Source organism: Dendrobates tinctorius, unplaced genomic scaffold (assembly GCF_039654945.1).
Source record: "Dendrobates tinctorius isolate UK_male_01 unplaced genomic scaffold, ASM3965494v1 ptg000031l, whole genome shotgun sequence".
NCBI lineage: Eukaryota > Metazoa > Chordata > Amphibia > Anura > Dendrobatidae > Dendrobates > Dendrobates tinctorius.
Window position 1 is genome coordinate 19,907,381 of NW_027361699.1, and position 21,205 is coordinate 19,928,585.

Below are 21,205 nucleotides of genomic sequence, written 5' to 3' on the forward strand. Positions count from 1 at the left end.
ATGTGCACAGCCTTTTTTGTTTTACATAGCCTTAAATGGTACTGTACATCACGTGCAGTTCTGCTGCAGTTCTGCAGGGCCAAATCTGCTGCAGAACTGCACAGAATCTGCACCGTGTGCACAGGGCCTGACAGTTGCATATATTTCTATGCAGCTGTCTCACTTGACCTACCAGCTGGCCAGGCTGTGCAGTTATGTGCCATTTATAGCATCATAGTGACATCACACAGCGTTATGTGCCACATATAGCATCATAGTGACATCACACAGTGTTATGTGCCATTTAGAGCACCATATAGTGACATCACACAGCATTATGTGCCTTATATAGCATCATATAGTGACATCAGACAGCATTATGTGCCATTTAGAGCACCATATCGTGACATCACACAGCATTATGTGCCATATATAGCATCATATAGTGACATCACACAGCGTTATGAGCCATATATAGCATCATAGTGACATCACACAGCGTTATGTGCCATTTAGAGCACCATATAGTGATATCACACAGCATTATGTGCCATATATAGCATCATATAGTGACATCACACAGCGTTATGTGCCATTTAGAGCACCATATAGTGATATCACACAGCATTATGTGCCATATATAGCATCATATAGTGACATCACACAGCGTTATGTGCCCTTTAGAGCACCATAGTGACATCACACAGCATTATGTGCCATATATAGCATCATAGTGAGATCACACAGCATTATGTGCCATTTAGAGCACCATATAGTGACATCACACAGCATTATGTACCATATATAGCATCATATAGTGACATCACACAGCATTATGTGCCATTTATAGCATCATATAGTGACATCACACAGAATTATGTGCCATTTATAGCATCATATGGTGACATCACACAGCATTAAGTGCCATATATAGCATCATATGGTGAAATCATACAGCACTGCGCGCCATTTATAGCATCATAGTGACATCACACAGCGTTAGGTGCCATATATAGCATCATAGTGACATCACAAAGGGTGATGCGCCATTACTAGCATCACATAGTGACATCACACAGTGCACCATATTCTACCAGTGATATTCTAACGTACTGTGTGAACTAACTGAAAAAGGACCCCCATGGGAATCATACCCTCCTTTATCAAGACAGTGACAGAGTGGCACTTTATGTAACTCTCTGGCCGCACTAGGCTCACATATATACAAGACGTAGTAAAATGCTTTTACTTACATGATGAGAACATTTAAAGACACACAATTAGATATAAACCTAACTTAAGAAGCATAGTCACATTTTTTTTTCTGCCCTGCCACCTCCCCCCCCCAAAAAAAAATGAAAGTATAATATATTTTTTTCTTCCATAAATGTTTATTCTCAATGTGAGCCACATCTTTGTCTATATCGTATGTGTGTTTTATTGAAGTTGGTTGGAAAGTAAGGTTTACACCCTCTACTTTTCCCCAAAAAGTTGGCAACGTAATCTGAGGGGGTGGATGGTTCAAGAAAAACAAGGTGGAGGGAAAAAAAGGATACTTAAAAAAAAAAAAAAAAAAAAAAAATTAAGAAAAAAAAAAAAAAATCTATAAAATACAGATGTAGCCATATAACGGTATATGTGGATATGGCGCACGTTTTCATGCGTTTTAAAGCCTGTACATCTACTGTACAGGAGGACCCAGCCTGCCAGGAGCACTGAGATAATTGCATTTACACGAGAGCATGCATGACATTGCAGTGCTGCCCATACAGGTGCCAGTGCACCTAGCTGGCAGCACCACAAATTATCGCCGTCACTCTCTGCAGGGCACAAATGCATTGGAGACTACATAAAGCTGGCAGAGAAGCTGGCACAGGCAGTGGGTACAGGATACAGCCACACAGACTGACACACCCTGGCACCAATATATGCCACCTAAATACCGCACCCTCCACGCATTTACATCATGCACATAGTATATCCTTCTCACCTGCAACCTGGCGATCCTGCGTGCAAAGTCGGGCGATATGTGCGCGATATTCCACTCAATTTTGTATACAAAAACACATGGAGTAAAGACATCCACCAAGAAAAATATAAAAAATAGTTTTATTCTGAAAAATAATACTATAGACAATGAAGTACATAAAGACGGGTCACATAATAAAAGAGCTCCATGTGATAAGGAATTCAGGTACAGAAAAAACAAACATGTAGCAATACTAACAGCAATGGAATGTGTATAATGGATATGCAGAGATAAGTAAAGTGCCAGTGCTTAAAATCTTACTTTCAGATATCCAGAGAATCCCACAAAGTGACCCCCTCATAGTAATAAACCATCACAGCATAATAGCTCAAAATCTTAGTCTGGAGGCCACATAATGAAAAACCTGTTCAAAACCGCTTACCCATAGCTAATTAGTATGCCACACGTGTAGCCCCTACGCGCGTTTCGCGTGGGCTTCGTCGGGGGGGCCAGGTTTTCCATTATGTGGCCTCCAGACTAAGATTTTGAGCTATTATGCTGTGATGGTTTATTACTATGAGGGGGTCACTTTGTGGGATTCTCTGGATATCTGAAAGTAAGATTTTAAGCACTGGCACTTTACTTATCTCTGCATATCCATTATACACATTCCATTGCTGTTAGTATTGCTACATGTTTGTTTTTTCTGTACCTGAATTCCTTATCACATGGAGCTCTTTTATTATGTGACCCGTCTTTATGTACTTCATTGTCTATAGTATTATTTTTCAGAATAAAATTATTTTTTATATTTTTCTTGGTGGATGTCTTTACTCCATGTGTTTTTGTATACAAAGTATTGGGAGTTTTTCCACAGCTAGTGCATGTTATGGGGTGGTCACCATGGGTCAGGGCCACCTATAATTATATGTTCACTGCCCTTGAAATCTTGTTTGCTGATATTCCACTCAATGCAGGCGCCGGGAACAATATGCAGCAAGTCACCGACAAGCACAATATGGGTGCACCCCAATGTCTCCTAACTCTTCCCCCTTGCAGGGGCCACAGATGCCGGAGAAGATACTGATGGAGCTCCCCCCCACATACCAGGGCCCATCAGGCATCCCCCTCCCTACATACCGGGGGGCGGTCCTGTCACTTATCCCCCCCCACCCGATGTATCAGGGCCCCGTCACGTATCCCCCCCACAACACACACACAATAGAGCAGGACACACACCATACACGTCTGACCTATGCTCACACAGCAGTTACATGCATTCACCCCCTCCCTCTGCACACAGATCACTCTGCTGCACACCCCAGCACCACTCAGTCCCCGTGACGCCCGCTTGGCGGCGCTGTACACAGACTGTCACTATGACAGGGCCGCAGTCTCCCACCTCAGGCCCCCAGTGTCGGCGCTTCCCGTTCCTTCCGGAAATGCCTCTCAGCAGCTGCACAGATCCGGGAGCGGAACCTGTTTTGTGAAGCTCCAGTTGTAAGGGGGAAATAATTGACTGTTGCACTGCATTCTAGTTTCCATAGAAACCCCGGCAGCTCTGCTTTGCCTCTCGGACTGAGCTTGCGAGTATAACTGAGCGCCGAGAAGTTAGTGGCAGTACCGGATCGCTGCTCTGAATCTCCCCGGTTCGAGGAACCAGCTGCTTTTTTAACAAGCGGTTCCATCAAACCGGGGAGAACCGGCTGAATCCCACTCCTGGTCTAGGCTGACAGGCTACATTTAAACTGACCAAAGACAAATCACAAGAGACTAGATTCACCAATGTATTCTAAGAAGCCGCAAAAGTCAAACAACTGATTGAATTAGGTGAAAAAATGTGGTCTGAATAAAAAACATAAAATATTACAAAATAGGGTTTAATTTACAAGCTAACAGCATGCAAATGTTTCCGTCAATCAACAGTCATGTGCTGTGTTACTGACATCACTGTTCAGCGATGACCTATGATGACTTTAAGTACAGCACATAACAGCTATATGTACTCAGTCTTCATGATCATGCGCCTACTTACCAGTATAATGCTTGGCGTTGACCTGTGATGCCACTAATACAGCACAAAGGCGCTCCATATCCATTCGTCATATAAAGTCAATTTTATAAATAATAGGATGTCTGGATGTTGAGCACCTCTGTACATGGTTCTCAATTTTTAGTAACTGAACTGGCTACCACACCTTATTCTCTCTATGTAACAATCCCTGGAAAGATGGAACCCCGAATCCAGCAAATGTTTCATTTATACATCCTTTGCTGTATACGCTTGATCAGTGTTGTTCTTATCCTTCACCGAACTGTTACGTGAGTATCACCATTACTCCAGCTTCCTTTTCCTCCTACCTTTCCCAAACATACAAACCATTGTGACACTGCTACTCCTCTTTTTTACCCCATGCCATTCTACCTACTAGAGGTACAGCATTGTGACTGCTGAGAATACTGGATACACTGGTCGCATGCTGGCAGCCTGTATACAAAAGAGGGCCACCAGAGTATCAGCTCCGGATCTGTGGCTGATTGAAGTTGTGTTTTTTTGTTTGCTTTGCTTCTCTATACTGGTAATGAAGGGGCACATATACAGAACAGTGCAGCGCTAAAGAACTGAAGTACATCTACATAATGCCGATGTACACATCCTAGAGTCCTCAAAACAAATACATATGCATACAACATTCTTAATGCCTCCAGAATGAGGATTTTTAATACCTCCACCATTTTGCTACCAACATTCCATGGTCACCTTCCTCTGAAAATGAAATAATAAATTTAATAGAGGTCACAGAAACAGTAATACAAGATCATGTTTTGATAACTTTGAACCCCTAAGTTCTCTACCTTTAAATTAACCATGCTTTGTGCTTTGGCACTAGTTCATCATACAGCACAATCGCACCTATTTGTTCCTAAAGTTCAGAATTGGTTTACTTCAAGAGCAAATAATTATAGGATTCAAGATTCTGCTATCCTACCCTTATGTAGTGAATACGATAATAAAAATAAAATAAGGCTCAGTCCATATAATATAGCATGTAACAGGAAATACCTGAACTCTGAATTTCCATAGGGCACCCACTGGAACACCAGGGATCGGACCATAATGATTGGAAGGGACAATGGTACACTCTTTAGTACGACCAACACAGGCCATTCCCTGAAGAAAAAAGGATGGGTTAGCATGGGTTAAGTCATCTTAGTACATTTACATTATCAATTATATGCTCTTAGTTGTTTGATGCCAAATATCAGTGTTCTCAAACCAGTGTCCTTTTGAGCCACGTGTCATATGACCCTAAACTATGTGGGTCTTCCTGGGAGCCTCTAGGTATACCATTTGCATTTTTTACAATATGATATCCATGGTGTTATGATTGCAGGCATAACCCCAGGGATGGACATATCATTGGTGCAACCAGGATAGCTGCATAGGGGCCCAAGTGATAAGGGGACCCACTTCACCCTCCAATGGAGCTGGAATAGAGCATTATGATGACGTACTGGAAAGCGCAGTGCCGATATATTGTTCTTGCATAAGGCCCCTCTTCGGCCTGTGTGCACTCCTGCATAACCCAACCACTGAACATTACCTGTTTGAAAAGTATGACAAGTATTTGTGTGTCCAACTTCAAACTAAACTAACATTTTGGTAATTTCACAAATTCTTAGTTTTCGTTTTGTTACTCTACCGCTGTCTTATGGGACACTTTTCTATATTCTCAGTGCATAGCACTGACAATTAATGCTGTTAAGAAACCAGGAGATGTTATACTAAATAAATTACAAAACAAAAGAGTCTGCCTGGAATGAGTTAAAAGTATGGCACTGCATACCACTAGAGTTCAGCGAATATCTTCGGTTCCCTGCTTATTCGGCAAGCTATAGCGCTTACCAAATAAGCTGCAGAGGGAACCCGGCTACTTGGATTGCACAGGCTCAACAGCTGATCGGCGGCGCAGCTGCATGTGTAGCGGCTGTGTCACAGTCACAGCACATGCTTGTAGGGCCCAACACACAGGCTCTCCATGCATGTGCTGTGACAGCGACACATGCAGCTGCGGCGTCGATCAGCTGTCCAGCCAGTGCGATCCAGGAAGCTGGGTTCCCTAAGCAGCTTATTCAGTAAGCGCTATAGCTTGCCGAATAAGCGGGGAACCGAAGATATTCGCTCAACTCTACATACCACCCTAAGTGTTTTTCACTGCAAAGTCTGAACCGTTACTCTGTCCTATTACAGGAGGACACAGGAAAAATGAAAAAATATACCACATGGTAGATTAGGAGGTGTTGTATGCCAATTAGAAAGGTAGCACATGTCACAGCCCTCCAAATAGAAGGTTATGCGAGGTAATACCAAATATACCTGAGAAGGAAGATAAGGGAGAGATTCATCAAAGCTCACCAGATTTCTGGCAAAAAAAAGATGAGAAAAGTCACATTTTTTGTGCAAATGAGAGGTAGCACGCCATTCTTAACATAGTTCCGACAAAGCGGGTGGAGCTGGGCCAGGATGGGGGTGTGGTGTCCCCTGCTCATCAAATTTATGACGAGTGGCAGCATCCGCTACGCTGCAAATCTTACATCAACCGGGATTGGAATAAGATTTGGGGTGAGGTGCATGCCACTACGTGCCTTGCCTGATTCATTAAGAAGCGTCTGCCTCTTAATGAATCAGGAGCTTCTGTTCTAAAACGCCGCTCTCTCTTGGTGAATCGGGGTTTCAAACTTTACAATGACAGCACTGTTGCCTAACTTTTTTTTGAATACTCTAAATTAATGTGCTACATTTGCTGTCTGCACTGGAACCTTACAATATTTTATGTTATTCATATTAGATCTATAAAAATACATTCTAAAAATCAAACTCTGGTTGTTAAACTATGGGATTATTTGATAACGTTTGTGGGGAGACGTTTTGAATTGGATACAAAATTACAATCTATTTAATCTCCTGGCTAATAAAATAGGTTTATTTACATGGAACTTGTCACCAGGAAAAATGCTATTAACCTACTGATATGGGGTTAATCTGCACATTAAAAGCGTTACCATGTCTGCATGTAGCCGAACGCTGTGTGGGGAAAATTAAGTTTATTTTACTCGGCAGCGGTTCTGTCATCTCTGTGAGAATACAGGGTGGCAGCTGTGACTGCGCTCCCAGCCCTGACTAACGCTGGCAAGTGAAAAGGTTTTAAATACTAGAGTAGGGACTGTCCCACAAGGGTTGCCGTGACGTGGCGGGATGGCTTGTACATTATTTTGATCAAAATTATGTTTACTAAATTTTGATAATGTTTACTTTTTGTTTTCTCTGGTTAATGGTCATGTGTTAATATGCACTTACATTGTGCATACACATTAACTTACTTTTCTCAGTTCAGATTTGTTTTTTATTCATTTCATTGTGCATTCAGTGCATATAGGGGTGTGACCGCCCTTTTTCTGAGCTGGGAAAGCCATCCAGTCTGGCCTAAGCTGTTACAAGTGGTTCAGTCGCTCGACCCTTATTCACATTCACGCCACTTGGCAAGTGAAAAGGTTTTAAATACTAGAGTAGGGACTGTCCCACAAGGGTTGCCGTGACGTGGCGGGATGGCTTGTACATTATTTTGATCAAAATTATGTTTACTAAATACCCTTATTATCATTATTACTTTTATGCATTATTTGCAGTATATTTTTTACTTTTAGTTCAGGATATTTGTGTTTTTTGCTTTTTGTTTTCTCTGGTTAATGGTCATGTGTTAATATGCACTTACATTGTGCATACACATTAACTTACTTTTCTCAGTTCAGATTTGTTTTTTATTCATTTCATTGTGCATTAGTGCATATATGGGTGTGACCGCCCTCTTTCTGAGCTGGGAAAGCCATCCAGTCTGGCCTAAGCTGTTACTAATGGTTCAGCCGCTCGACCCTTATTCACATTCACGCCACTTGACAAGTGAAAAGGTTTTAAATACTAGAGTAGGGACTGTCCCACAAGGGTTGCTGTGACGTGGCAGGATGGCTTGTACATTATTTTGATCAAAATTATGTTTACTAAATACCCTTATTATTATTATTACCTTTATGCATTATTTGCAGTATATTTTTTACTTTTTAGTTCAGGATATTTGTGTTTTTTGTTTTCTTTAGCATTAGGCTACATGCAGGCACGGGCAGGTTAGTAACGCTATTGACCTGCATATTAACCGAATATATGCAGGTTAATAGCGTTTTTTTTTCAGGTGACACGTTCCCGTTAAATCGGCTTGCAGCGCCTTGGAACTAAAGCATACAGAGCAAAAACAGTATTAGATTGTAACTTCTAGACTTTATTGGAAATACTGAATCAAACACAACCTAGAAATTGTTTTCTGCCATGAACGTTATGACGAATGGATAGTATCAGGCAATATAATATCGTCAAACGTGCCCAACACGCACCTATGATGAGCACAGCTTTTTTTCTTCACAAATAAAGCAATTATTTACACGAGCTGTCCCACGAACAAAGTACATTTCTATCAATAAATCTTGGAATAATAATAACTTCCACAATTGGATGTGTTTTAATAAAATGTTCCTGTGCTGAGATAATCTTATACATGTGCCCCTGCTGTGTACTGTGTAATGGACATGTCTGACCGTGAATGGTCTGATCATACCACAGCTCCTGGGCAGGGAAGTATACAGACATTACAGCACAGGATCGCAGCTGATTCTTTCAGGGAGGAAAAGTAGGAATCAGTCCTACCGGTAACGATGTTTGCAGGAGTCCATCATGACAGCACCAACAGGTGGTAGTCCTTCTTATCCTTGATAGGGACACAGAAGAGGTTAAATAGCCCCTCCCCACCACCAACCTCCAGTGATTTTGCAAGTACCACACCGGGATGGCTGCAACAATGTGTTTATTCAATTTCCTTCTACATATATTTTTTATCTGCTATGTGAGGTAAATGTAAGGGGTGTTGTCATGATGGACTCCTGGAAACATAATTACCAGTAGAACTAATTCCTACTTTTCAGGACATACCTCCTGACCGCACCACCAGGAGAATTACCAAATAACTCCTTTTAGGGCGGGATTACTGCTTGGAGGACTTTCCTCACAAAGGCCACCTGTTGGTTTGACAGAACGTCCAATTTGTAATGTCTGCAAAAAGTATTTAAATTTGACCAGGTCGCTGCCCTGCCAATTTGATCTACTGAAGCTCCCGTTCGCTTTGCTCATGAAGTAGATATTGCTGTTGTTGAGTGAGCTCTGAGGTTCTCCGGCGAAGATCTTCCTGCAATTTACGCTGAGCTGATTGATTTTATCCCCCTAGCGAGTGTAGATTTCGATGCTTTCTTTCCCTTGTTTCTTCCCTCAAATTGGATGAAGAGGTTTGAGTCGATTCTTCAATCTTCCGTGACCCTCAAGTATTCTAAGACTGTTCTCCTTACATCCAAAGAGTGGAATGAAAGATCCTTCTGATTGCTATAATTTTGGCAGAATAAAAGCAAGATAATTTCCTGGCTCCTGTGGAAGATGGTGACCACCTTAGGCAGGAATGCTGGATCCAATCTCAGAATGAGACAATCTTGCTGGATTTTTAAGTATGGATCTTTACTAGAAAGGGCCTGAATTTCGTGCTGTCGTAATTGCCACAAGGATGACGGTCTTAAGGGATATGGATTTTAAGTATGCCTAGTCCAAAGGCTCGTATGGTTTCTTGTATAAGGTGTTACTAGACTGAGGACCCATGGGGGCACAGAGCACATTATTGTAGGTTTAAGCCAATGGATAGCCTTAACGAATCGCACTATCGAAGGATGACTGGTCAGTGGACAGTCAAACAATGATCCTAGGGCTGATACCTGCACCTTTAAAGTACTAAGTGTTAGACATTTGTCGAACCCTAACTGAAGAAAGTCTAATATGTCAGGGATATCTTGGCCCGAAGTAATGGAAACTGGACTGAACAAAACTTTTTCCAGATCTTGAGATAGACAGTCTAAGTCACTGGCTTCCTGCTGTTCTTAATTGTAGAAATGACTGACACAAAGTCCTTTTAATCTCTGGATCTCCCTCTCAGAATCCAGGCTGATAGGTGTAGCATCTCCAGATCTTGATGGTATAGTGGACCCGGAAACAGAAGGTCCTGTCTTGTTGGCAGGAGTACCGGATCTTCTAAAGACATCCGTCTCAACAGGGAAAACCAGCTTCTCTTGGGCCAGTAGAGAAAGATTTCCAGTTTGTCAAGGAGCACTTCCGGCTGATTCATTAATTACTCCGCGTATTTCAAGGAATATCCAGAAAAGGAAGGGGGGTGCAGATCTAAGTGCAGAGTTTTAATTATGTGAGATAGAAATAAAAAATTCTTCTCACCTTTTTGGTGTCTTGTTGCTCAGCGTATAACCCTGTGTTTGGGTACTGGAGTAATCGTCTGGATCTGCTGGCCTGCAGCTCAAAACAGGTGGAACGAACTACCTTGTAGGAGATTCGTCAGAGAATGCAGAAAAGGATTTCCAGTTTGTCAAGGAGCGCTTCTGGCTGATTCATTAATTACTCCGAATATTTCAAGGAATATCCAGTTTATTATTAGACAAAAACACAACGCGTTTCGGCTATGCATAAAATTAGCCTTCATCAGGTAAAATCATATATATCTTTAAAAGACACATTTATGTAGGGGAAAAACAAGGTTCCACCCTTCAATCAATTTTCATCGATTAAAAACACATGCACACCTCTCCAAACTGTTGGGAGGCTTACTTGGCATCTAATTTAAAAAAAAATCATTTTCTATTTTTTTTTTTTTAATATATATATTATATACACATATGTATATACATACTTCTTCCATGTTTAAAGTTAATAAGGTTATTTATCGTTTAGCATCAATATTAAAGTATTTGTATATATCTCTGATGAGTCAAACTTTTTCCAACCCGTAGATAATTTCATTTTATTAGTTTCATCACTAGGGACCATCAGATTAACTAGTATCTGTCGGGACTAGAACGCATGCATTCATATTCCCTATATCTTTATCGTACTTACATATTTACTCTACAGAGCCACCCACATGTATCGTCTCTGGATGCTTAGTTTCTTTCAATGGGGTTTTTAGCCATTGATTTCTAGCCGGGGATATTTGTGTTCCACACAAATCATTATTATATATTAGAGGAAACATCTCATCAGAGATGGCATATGATCACATTCTTAAGGGGAATTCAAAGCGAACCAACAAGAAATCAATAGTAAATATATCAAAGAATCTTTTTAGACTTAAGACAACAGTACTATATATTTTCTAGCTTATCATTGAGGCCATCTGGATACAGAGTCCTCAATCTGTATATCCAGAAGGCCTCTTTCTTATTTAACTGTTGTATCCTGTTCGAAACATCTCCAGGAATCTGTTCAACCGGTGTCAGGGTCACATTGAATTCTTTTTTATGTGTTAGCAGGAGGTGTCTTGATAGACTGTAAGGAGACCGACTTTGGCATTGTGCCTGTGGCCATTCAATCAGTTTCGAACCATTTGTGTGGTCCTCCCCGCATATTGGAGGCCAGTGTCACAATTGATGACATATATTACAAAGTCGCTCATACATGTCAGAAATTGTTCTATTTGAAATATTTCACCTGTACTGTAGGAGACTGTTGTTGTTTATCTGCTATATTATAGCAACACTGACATTTTTTCTGTTTGCATTTATATACCCCAATTTTATTAACATTCTTTTGGTGTATGATTCCATGGATTTTTGTAAAGTTTTTTAAGGAATTTTGGTTTTTTGAAGAGCTTTTCAATTGGCTGGGAGCTACCATATTCCTTATTGTTTTTCCCCTTCTAAATGTAAAGTTCGGGGCTTGTGGTAATACATTTCGTAGCAGAGGGTCTTGTTTCAGGACATACCAAAGTTTTTTCAAAATTTCACAGATTTTTTCGTTGTCTTTATTGTAGGCTGTAATAAAGTTAAACTGCCATTTTTCATTACCAGGTTTCAGGTGAGGTTTAGTTGTATCTATAACAGCATTTTCCCTCACAGTTTTCTCAATGCTTTTTTCCATGGTGTTTTCAAGCATTCTCCCTGGGTTTTTGCTAGATTAACCTTATAGGCTTGTTGCATTAGGGTTTTTGGAAACTTTTTTTCCCGGAACCTATTGGTCAGAATTTTGCTTTGTGCTATATAATCCTGTTCTCTACTATTATTTTTCCTTATTCTTAAATATTGACTAAATGGAATATTATTCTTCCATTTAGTATAGTGTGCACTATTGTAATGTAAATATCCATTAACATTTACTTTTTTAAAATTGGTTTTTGTAACAATTTTCTTTCCCATGTGTGAGATCTTTAAATCCAAGCAGACTATTTTTTCTGCACTGATTGTGGACGTGAAGGAAATCCCCCATGTGTTGTGATTCATTTCTCCTACCATCATATGGGCTTGTTCTAGGTCACCCCTCCAGATGATTATTAAGTCATCTATAAAACGTTTATACATTATTATGTTGTCTTTGTATTTTTCTGAACTGAGGGGTGATAGTGACTCGAATAACCCCATAAAAAGATTTGCAAAACTTGGGGCTACCCGAGTCCCCATTGCGGTACCATGCTGCAGCAGGTACAGTTGTCCATCAAATTCAAAGATATTATGACTCAAAATGAATTCCAGACCATCCAGAAGGAATTCCAGTTGTTCCTCTGGCATTTTTCTCCAAGAAAAATCTGGTAGCTCTTATACCCAAATTATGTTCTAATATATAAAGCTCAATGTGTGTGTGTATGTATGTATATATGTATGTATGTGTGTATGTCCGGGATTGGCATCCGCACCGTCGCATCTACAGCCACAAAATTTGGCACAGTCATTTGTCTGGACCCCGAGAGAGTCATAGGCTATGTTGTGAGGCAAAATTTTAACCCCACGCCTTCCAATTCACCAAACAATTTTGCCCCTATCTACATAATGGGGAAAAAGTGTATGCGTATCAAGCCCCGCCCCTCATGATGTCATAATGGTTGCCATGGCGACGCTGATTCATCATCGGTTGCAAGTCCCGCCGCTCATTATGATGTCATAATGGTTGACTATAGGATGGAGGATGTGTGATGGGTATATGGGCACTGGACTATGGGATGGAGGATATGTATGACGGGTATATGGGCACGGGACTATTTGATGGCGGATATGTATGATGGGTATATGGGAACGGGACTACGGGATGGAGGATATGTATGATGGGTATATGGGCATGGGACGATGAGATGAAGGATGTGTGATGGGTATATGGGCACTCGACTATGGGATGGCGAATATATATGATGGGTATATGGGCATGGGACTATGTGATGGAGAATATGTATGATGGGTATATGGGCATGGGACTATGGGATGGAGGATGTGTGATGGGTATAAGGGCACTCGACTATGGGATGGAGGATATGTATGATGGGTATATGGGCACGGGCCTATGGGATCGTGGATATGTATGATGGGTATATGGGCACGGGACTATGGGATGGAGGATAATTATAATTTGCTATAACTAACCAGTTAGTTACTATGCCCGGGCAGCGCCGGGCTCTTTAGCTAGTATTTGAATATAATGCCACTACATCTAGGGTTAGGAATAGAAAATTCTCCTCCCAACTTATTCCCTCCAGGAGGCTGATTAGATGGTTAGAGTCTTTCAAATATGAGGGTAGTGATTTGACGTGCGTTTGTAGGTGTAAATCCAGATAGTGAGACAAATGGCTAGTGAGAGAGTTAATCCCCGATATAATGGGTTGTCCGCGTGGATTCACGGGGTCTTGGGCCAGTAGGGAACTATTAAAATCACCGTAGGCAATCTTTCCTTCAACAAACAGAATTAAAAGCGAGTGGCGGAAAGGCTTAAGCCAGTTTCAATATCCCAGGCTCTGGGACAAGGTGTCTACCCCTGTTCGATTGTATCTTGTGTTTACTGGAAAGAGCTTGATATTGTTTTTTTTCTTGAAATAAATAAGTCTTTTGCCGGGATGCCCCAACGTGGTGTCAATTGGTGAAAAACCTCCTTGTTTAGGGACTACTCTGTGGGTTGAATTGGTTCTCTTCTTAGAAAATCTGCCACCTGATTTCTTCATCTCTTCAGGTGCACTGCTGTGAATGACCTGTCTTCTGCTTAACAAAATACACTGCTCAAAAAAATAAAGGGAACAATTAAACAACAAAATACAGCTCCAAGTAAATCAAACTTCTGTGAAATCAAACTGTCCACTTGGGAAGCAACACTGTTTGACAATCAATTTCACATGCTGTTGTGCAAATGGAATCGACAAGAGATTGAAATTATCAAGACTCCCTCATTGAAAGAGTGGTTCTGCAGGTGGGGACCACACACCACATCTCAGGACCAATGCTTTCTGGCTGATGTTTTGGTCACTTTTGAATGTTGGTTGTGCTTTCACACTCGTGGTAGCATGAGACGGACTCTACAACCCACACAAGTGGCTCAAGTAGTGCATCTCATCCAGGATGGCACATCAATGCGAGCTGTGGAAAGAAGGTTTGCTGTGTCTGTCAGCGTACTGTCCAGAGGCCGGAGGCGCAACCAGGAGACAGGCCAGTACATCAGGAGACGTGGAGGGGGCTGTAGGAGGGCAACAACCCAGCAGCCGGACCACTACCTCAGCCTTTGTGCAAGGAAGAACAGAAGGAGCACTGCCATTTTGCAGGGCAAATGACCTCCAGCAGGCCTCAAATGTGCATGTGTCTGCACAAACGGTTAGAAACCAACTCCAAGAGGATGGCCTGAGTGCACGTCGTCCACAGATGGGGGTTGAGCTAAGCTTTTTCCCTACATCTTCACATTCTTCCATGATCATGGCAGTGATTTGTTTATTTACCAGAAAAAAACTATTTCTTCGGGCTCTTAGGCCGCAAAAAACATTAAGTCCTGGACTGTCAATGGCGTCTTAAATTTTCATGGTACCCTAAGGGCTTGAAAGTGTGCATCTCTATTCTCTGTTGAAAATAAGTACTTCTTCCTTTCCTCAGGTAATAATGCTGTAGGATTTTCGCTTTTATCCAGCTCGGGGTCAGAGTAGTAAGATAATTCCGCTACCTCTGAGCTTGAGTCCATGTCCCTAAGGCGGAATAAGGGCAGTAATAGTACTCTGCATTTCTTCCCTAATTATGGCTTTTATGTCAGTTAGGAATGTGGCTTGCTTGTCATTAAGTATTTTAGCAATACAATTCTCACAAAGGTTTTCTGCTGTACTTTTCCAGAAAGTTAACATTACAGGTAGCACATCTATTACCTTACATTATAGTAGCTGAGGTGGATTGTCAAGGTGATTCCTTGTCCTAGGGAAACAATATAAAAATTATATAGAATATGCTTGGACCAGGAGGGTAAGGTGTCACTGTTTGGGGCCTACTCACGTGATCTAGGGATGGCTCTATGAACTGGATATCCGAATGGCTAGCATTCTGCCCTTGTATGGCAAGGTAGGATTGCTCGCCATGGCCCTAACCTTTAAATTGGTTTACTCCTCTAGTTTCATATCATCTGATTCGTCAGATCCTTTTAAGTTCCATCTACTGCCAATCCTGATAATGGGGTCCGGTCCCGCTTGAACGCAAGCTGATAATGCATCCTCCCCCTGGCACTATGCGCCCCTGTTACTTCCAGAATTGGAAGTATGTGTTATTCAGGAGTGCGAGCCGGCCTTGTGACTCCTGGCCAGAGCACAAATCTCAAAACCCGGGCACATGAGTCCTAGCCGGCACACATCCCGACTGGAAGTATGTTCTGGAGCATGCGCCACCATGTATTCCTCCGATCCGTCTCAAACACTCCCCGGACCTTGCAGCAGGAGCCCAAAGCCCTCGAGAGGGACATGGCTATCGCCAGGAGCACATGGCTCGACTGGAATGCTGAGAGACCTCTTTAGACGTATCAGCATAACTCTTACTAGGGGAGGGAAGGTATAGAACCACCCCCCCCCCCCCCTCAAGCCCTCATTAGGATGTTCAGTTGTGGTGAGTTCATGTTCCACGTCTGTACTTGATATGGAAAGGAAAAACACTGGCGGGTGGTGGTGGGAAGAGGCTATTTAACCTGTTCTGTGTTCCTGCCCCTATCAAGGATAAGGAGGACTACCTTTTGGTGGTGCAGTCAGGAGGGACGTTCTGGAAAGCATGTATTTAAACAGTCAGAGAAATGTTTTACCTCAAAGAAAGAATCTGCTGCAATCCAGGTCTGTAATGTTTGTATACTCATTTGCCTCCTCCCCTGGCCCAGGACATGTGGTATGATCAGACCTGGTCTCTGAACAGTCAGACACAGCCATTACACAGTACACAGATTATCTCAGCACAGGGACATTTTTATTTTTCTTAACCCCTTTCTGCCATATGACGTACTATCCCGTCCATGTGCCCTGTCACTTAATTCCCAGCCACGGGATAGTACGTCATAGCGATCAGATCTGATTGCGGCCGGGTGTCAGCTGATTATCACAGCTGACACCCAGCACTATGTGTCAGGGGCGGTCACGGACCGCCCCCGACACGTTAACCCCTGGCACACTGCGATCAAACACGATCGCAGTGTACCGGGGGTTTAGGGAAGCATCGGGAGGGAGGGGGCTCCCTCTGTGCTTCCCTGCGACCCCCGCAGAAGGAAAAAAAAATAAAAATAAAAAAATCGCTAAATAAATTTAAGAAAAAAAAAATTCCCTAAAAATTCATTTTTTGGAGCTAAAAAAACCCCCAAAACAATAAAAACACACATTTGTTATCGCTGCGTCCGTAACGACCCGCCCTATAAAACTGTCGCATTAGTTAACCCCCTTAGCGAACCCCTTAAAAAATAAAAAGCAAAGCAAAAAATAATGCTTTATTATCATACCGCCAATCAAAAAGTGCAATAACGCGCGATCAAAAAGACGGATATAAATAACAATGGTACCGCTGAAAACGTCATCTTGTCCCGCAAAAAACGAGCCACCACACAGCGTCATCCGCAAAAAAATAAAAAAGTTATAACTCGCAGAATAAAGTGACGCAAAAATAATTATTTTTTATATAAAATGGTTTCCATTGCATAAAAGCGCCAAAACATAAAAAAATGACATAAATGAGGTATCACTGTAACCTTACTGACCTAAAGAATAAAACCGCCCTATCAATTTTACCGCACGCGGAACGGTGTAAACGCACCCCCCAAAAGAAATTCTTGAAATGCTGGTTTTTGTTCATTCTGCGTCCAAAAAAATTGGAATAAAAAGCGATCAAAAAATGTCACGTGCCAAAAATGGTACTAATAAAAACGTCAACTCGTCCCGCAAAGAATAAGACCTCGCATGACTCGGTGGGTCAAAATACGGAAAGATTAAAGCTCTCAAAATGTGGTGCTGCAAAAATTATTTTTACAATAAAAAGCGTCTTTTAGCGTATGACAGCTGCCAAAAATAAAAACCCACCATAAATAGTAAATCAAACTCCCCTTTATCACCCCCTTAGTTAGGGAAAAATAATAAAATTAAAAAAAATGTATTTTCCCATTAGGGTTAGAGCTGAGATTAGGGTTAGGGGTGTGTTGGGGTTAGAATTGGGGGTTTCCACTATTTGGGCACATCAGGTGCTCTCCAAACGCAACATGGCGTCTGAATTCCAGCCAATTCTGCGTTGAAAAAGTCAAATGGTGCTCCTTCCGTTCCAAGCTCTGCCATGTGCCCAAACAGTGTTTTACGCCCACATATGGTGTATCAGCCTACTCAGGACAAATTGCAAAAAACAACTTTTGGGGTCCAATTTCTCCTGTTACCCTTAGGAAAATAAAAAATTGGGGGCAAAAATATCATTTTTGTGGAGAAAAATATGATTTTTTTATTTTCACGCCCGGGCGTTATAAACTTCTGTGAAGCACTTGGGGGTTCAAAGTGCTCACCACACATCTAGATAAGTTCCTTAGGGGGTCTATTTTCCAAAATGGGGTCACTTGTGGGGGGTTTCCACAGTTTAGGTACATCAGGGGCTCTCCAAAGGCAACATGACACCCGCAGACCATTCCATCAAAGTCTGCATTCCAAAACGTCACTACTTCCCTTCCGAGCCCCGACATGTGTCCATACAGTAGTTTTCTCCCACATATGGGGTATCAGCGTACTCAGGACGAATTGGACAACAACTTTTGGGGTCCAATTTCTCCTGTTACCCTTGGGAAAATAAAAAAAATTGGGGACTAAAAGATCTTGCTTGTGGAAAAAATATTTGTGGGGGGTTTCCACTGTTTAGGCACATCAGGGGCTTTCCAAACGCGGCATGGTGTCCAATCCCAATTCCAGCCAAAAAAGTCAAATTGCGCTGCTTCCCTTCCGAGCTCTGACATGCGCCCAAATAGAGGTTTACCCCCACATATGGGGTATCAGCGTACTCAGGACAAATTGCACAATAACTTTTGGAGTCCTGTTACCCTTGGAAAAATAAAAATTGAGAGTGAAAAGATCATTTTTGTACCTTATAAACTTCTGTGAAGCCCTTAGGGGTTCAAAGTTCTCACCACATATCTAGATAAGTTCCATGGGGGGGGGGGTCTAGTTTCCAAAATGGGGTTACTTGTGGGGAGTTTCCACTGTTTAGGTACATCAGGGGCTCTCCAAACGTGACATGGCGTCCGATCTGAATTCCAGCCAATTTTGCATTGAAAAGTCAAACGCGGCGCTCCTTCCCTTCTGAGCTCTGCCATGCGCCGAAACAGTGGTTCCCCCCCACATATCAGGTATCAGCGTACTCAGGAGAAATTGCACAATAACTTTTGCAGTCCAATTTCTCCTGTGACCAGTGGTAAAAAAAAAAAGTTGGACCTGAAGTAATTTTTTTGTGAAAAAAAGTTAAATGTTCATTTTTTTTAAACATTCTAAAAATTCCTGTGAAGCACATGAAGGGTTAATAAACTTGAATATGGTTTTGAGCACCTTGAGGGGTGCAGTTTTTAGAATGGTGTCAATTTTGGGTATTTTCTATCATATAGACTCCTCAAAGTGACTTCAAATGTGATGTGGTCCGTAAAAATAAAATGGTGTTGCAAAAATGAGAAATCGCTGGTCAACTTTTAACCCTTATAACTTCCTAACAAAAAAAAAATTTTGGTTCCAAAATTGTGCTGATGTAAAGTAAACATATGTGAAATGTTATTTATTAAGTTTTCTGTGTGCCATATCTCTGTGATTTAAGGGCATAAAAATTCAAAGTTGGAAAATTGCAAAATTTTCAAAATTTTCGCCAAATTTCCGTTTTTTTTTCCACAAATAAACACAAGTTATTTGAATTAAATTTTACCACTACCATGAAGTACAATATGTCACGATAAAACAATGTCAGAATCACCAGGATCCATGGAAGCGTTCAGAGTTATTACCTCATAAAGGGACAGTGGTCAGAATTGTAAAAATTGGCCCGGTCATGAACGTGCAAGCCACCCTTGGGGGTTAAACACATTGGGTTGGCTAGTTTTCTCTCAAATCCTAGGTTTGACCCCTGTAAAATAATAACACCTGTACTCATCTCCCACACGGTTACAGCTGTATTGGCACTGGCTCTCCTGGGGATCAAGTGACATTGTCACATGATATCTGTGGTCAATCAGCACTGGCTTCACTCTCCCCGCATTCAAACAAACCACTTACATAGAGAGGAAGTGAGCTGCTGCTCTCACTTCCTCCATATTTATGTAATACTTCTGAAGGCAGGGGGAGTGAAGCCAGCACTGAATGTCCACAGATATTGTGTGACAATGTCACATGATCCCCAAGAGAGCCAGTGCAGACAAGATGGAACAGCGTCGACCTGGGGAGTCGAGTATAAGTGTTATTTTATTGGAGGCAAACAAATGAATAGAGAAGATATTTTCAGAGTAGTGGAAAACCCCTCTAAAATACAGTGGATACAGAAATTATTCAGACCCCTTTAAAGGGAATCTGTCACCTATTTTTTCGAGTATCAGCTGCTGGACCTCTCCTCCCGATGCCTGCGCACTGCAGTACTCTGCCCTCAACAGGGCAGAGCAGTGCGCCTGCGCAGGAGCCATGACGGGAAGCAAAGAAGAGGACATCACTGTTAGAAGATGGGCGGGTGCCAGACAGGACCGTGACACCCATCGGACCAAAATCGGACCTGGACCGACCCTGGGTGAGTATAATGTAACTCATTTTTCTTATCTTTCAGGTTACATCGGGGGCTTATCTACAGCATTACAGAATGCTGTAGATAAGCCCCTGATGGCAGTGCCGGCAGCTGATAATCTAAAAAAATAGGTGACAGATTCCCTTTAAATTTTTCACTCTTTGTTTCATTGCAGCCATTTGGTAAATTCAAAAAAGTTCATTTTTTTTCTCATTAACCCCTTTACCCCCAAGGGTGGTTTGCATGTTAATGACCAGGCCAATTTTTACAATTCTGACCACTGTCCCTTTATAAGGTAATAACTCGAACGTTTCCATGGGTGATTCTGACATTCTCGTGACATATTGTACTTCATGATAGTGATAACATTTTTTTGATATTACTTGCGTTTATTTAAAAAAATGGAAATTTGGCAAAAATTTTGAAAATTTCACAATTTTCCAACTTTGAATTTTCATGCCTTTAAATCACAGAGATGCCACACAAAATACTTAACAATAAGTAACATTTCCCACATGTCTACTTTACATCAGCACAATTTTGGAACCAAAATTTTTTTTTGTTAGGAAGTTATAAGGGTTAAAAGTTGACCAGTGATTTCTCATTTTTACAACACCATTTTATTTTTACGGACCACATCCCATTTGAAGTCACTTTGAGGGGTCTATATGATAGAAAATACCCAAAAGTGACACCATTCTAAAAAAAAATGCAATTCTTCAGGTGCATCACAGGAATTTTTAGAATGTTTAAAAAAAATGAACATTTAATTTTTTTTAAAAAATAATTTACTTCAGATCCAATTTGTTTTACTTTAACAAAGGTAACAGGATAAATTGGACCCCAAAAGTTGTTGTACAATTAGTCCTGTGTGCGCTGATACCCCATATGTGGGGGAAAACCATTGTTTGGGTCCATGGCAGAGCTTGGAAGGCAAGGAGCACTGTTTGACTTTTTCAACGCAGAATTGGCTGGAAATAAGATCAGACGCCATGTCGCATTTGGAGAGACCCTGATGTGCCTAAACAGTGGAAACCCCCCAATTCTAACTCCAACCCTAACCTCAACACACCCCTAACCCTAATC

At 41.5% G+C, this 21,205-nt stretch overlaps 1 protein-coding gene across 1 annotated transcript in view; it reads right to left on the reverse strand.

Annotated features, from left to right (window-relative positions):
* UHRF2 (ubiquitin like with PHD and ring finger domains 2) overlaps window positions 1-21,205 on the reverse strand; it is a 131,953-nt gene that overhangs the window by 19,953 nt on the left and 90,795 nt on the right. The window contains exon 8 of the mRNA XM_073572236.1: window positions 5,013-5,120. Coding sequence (XP_073428337.1) covers window positions 5,013-5,120 — 108 coding nt within the window. The remainder of the gene's footprint in view (window positions 1-5,012; window positions 5,121-21,205) is intronic.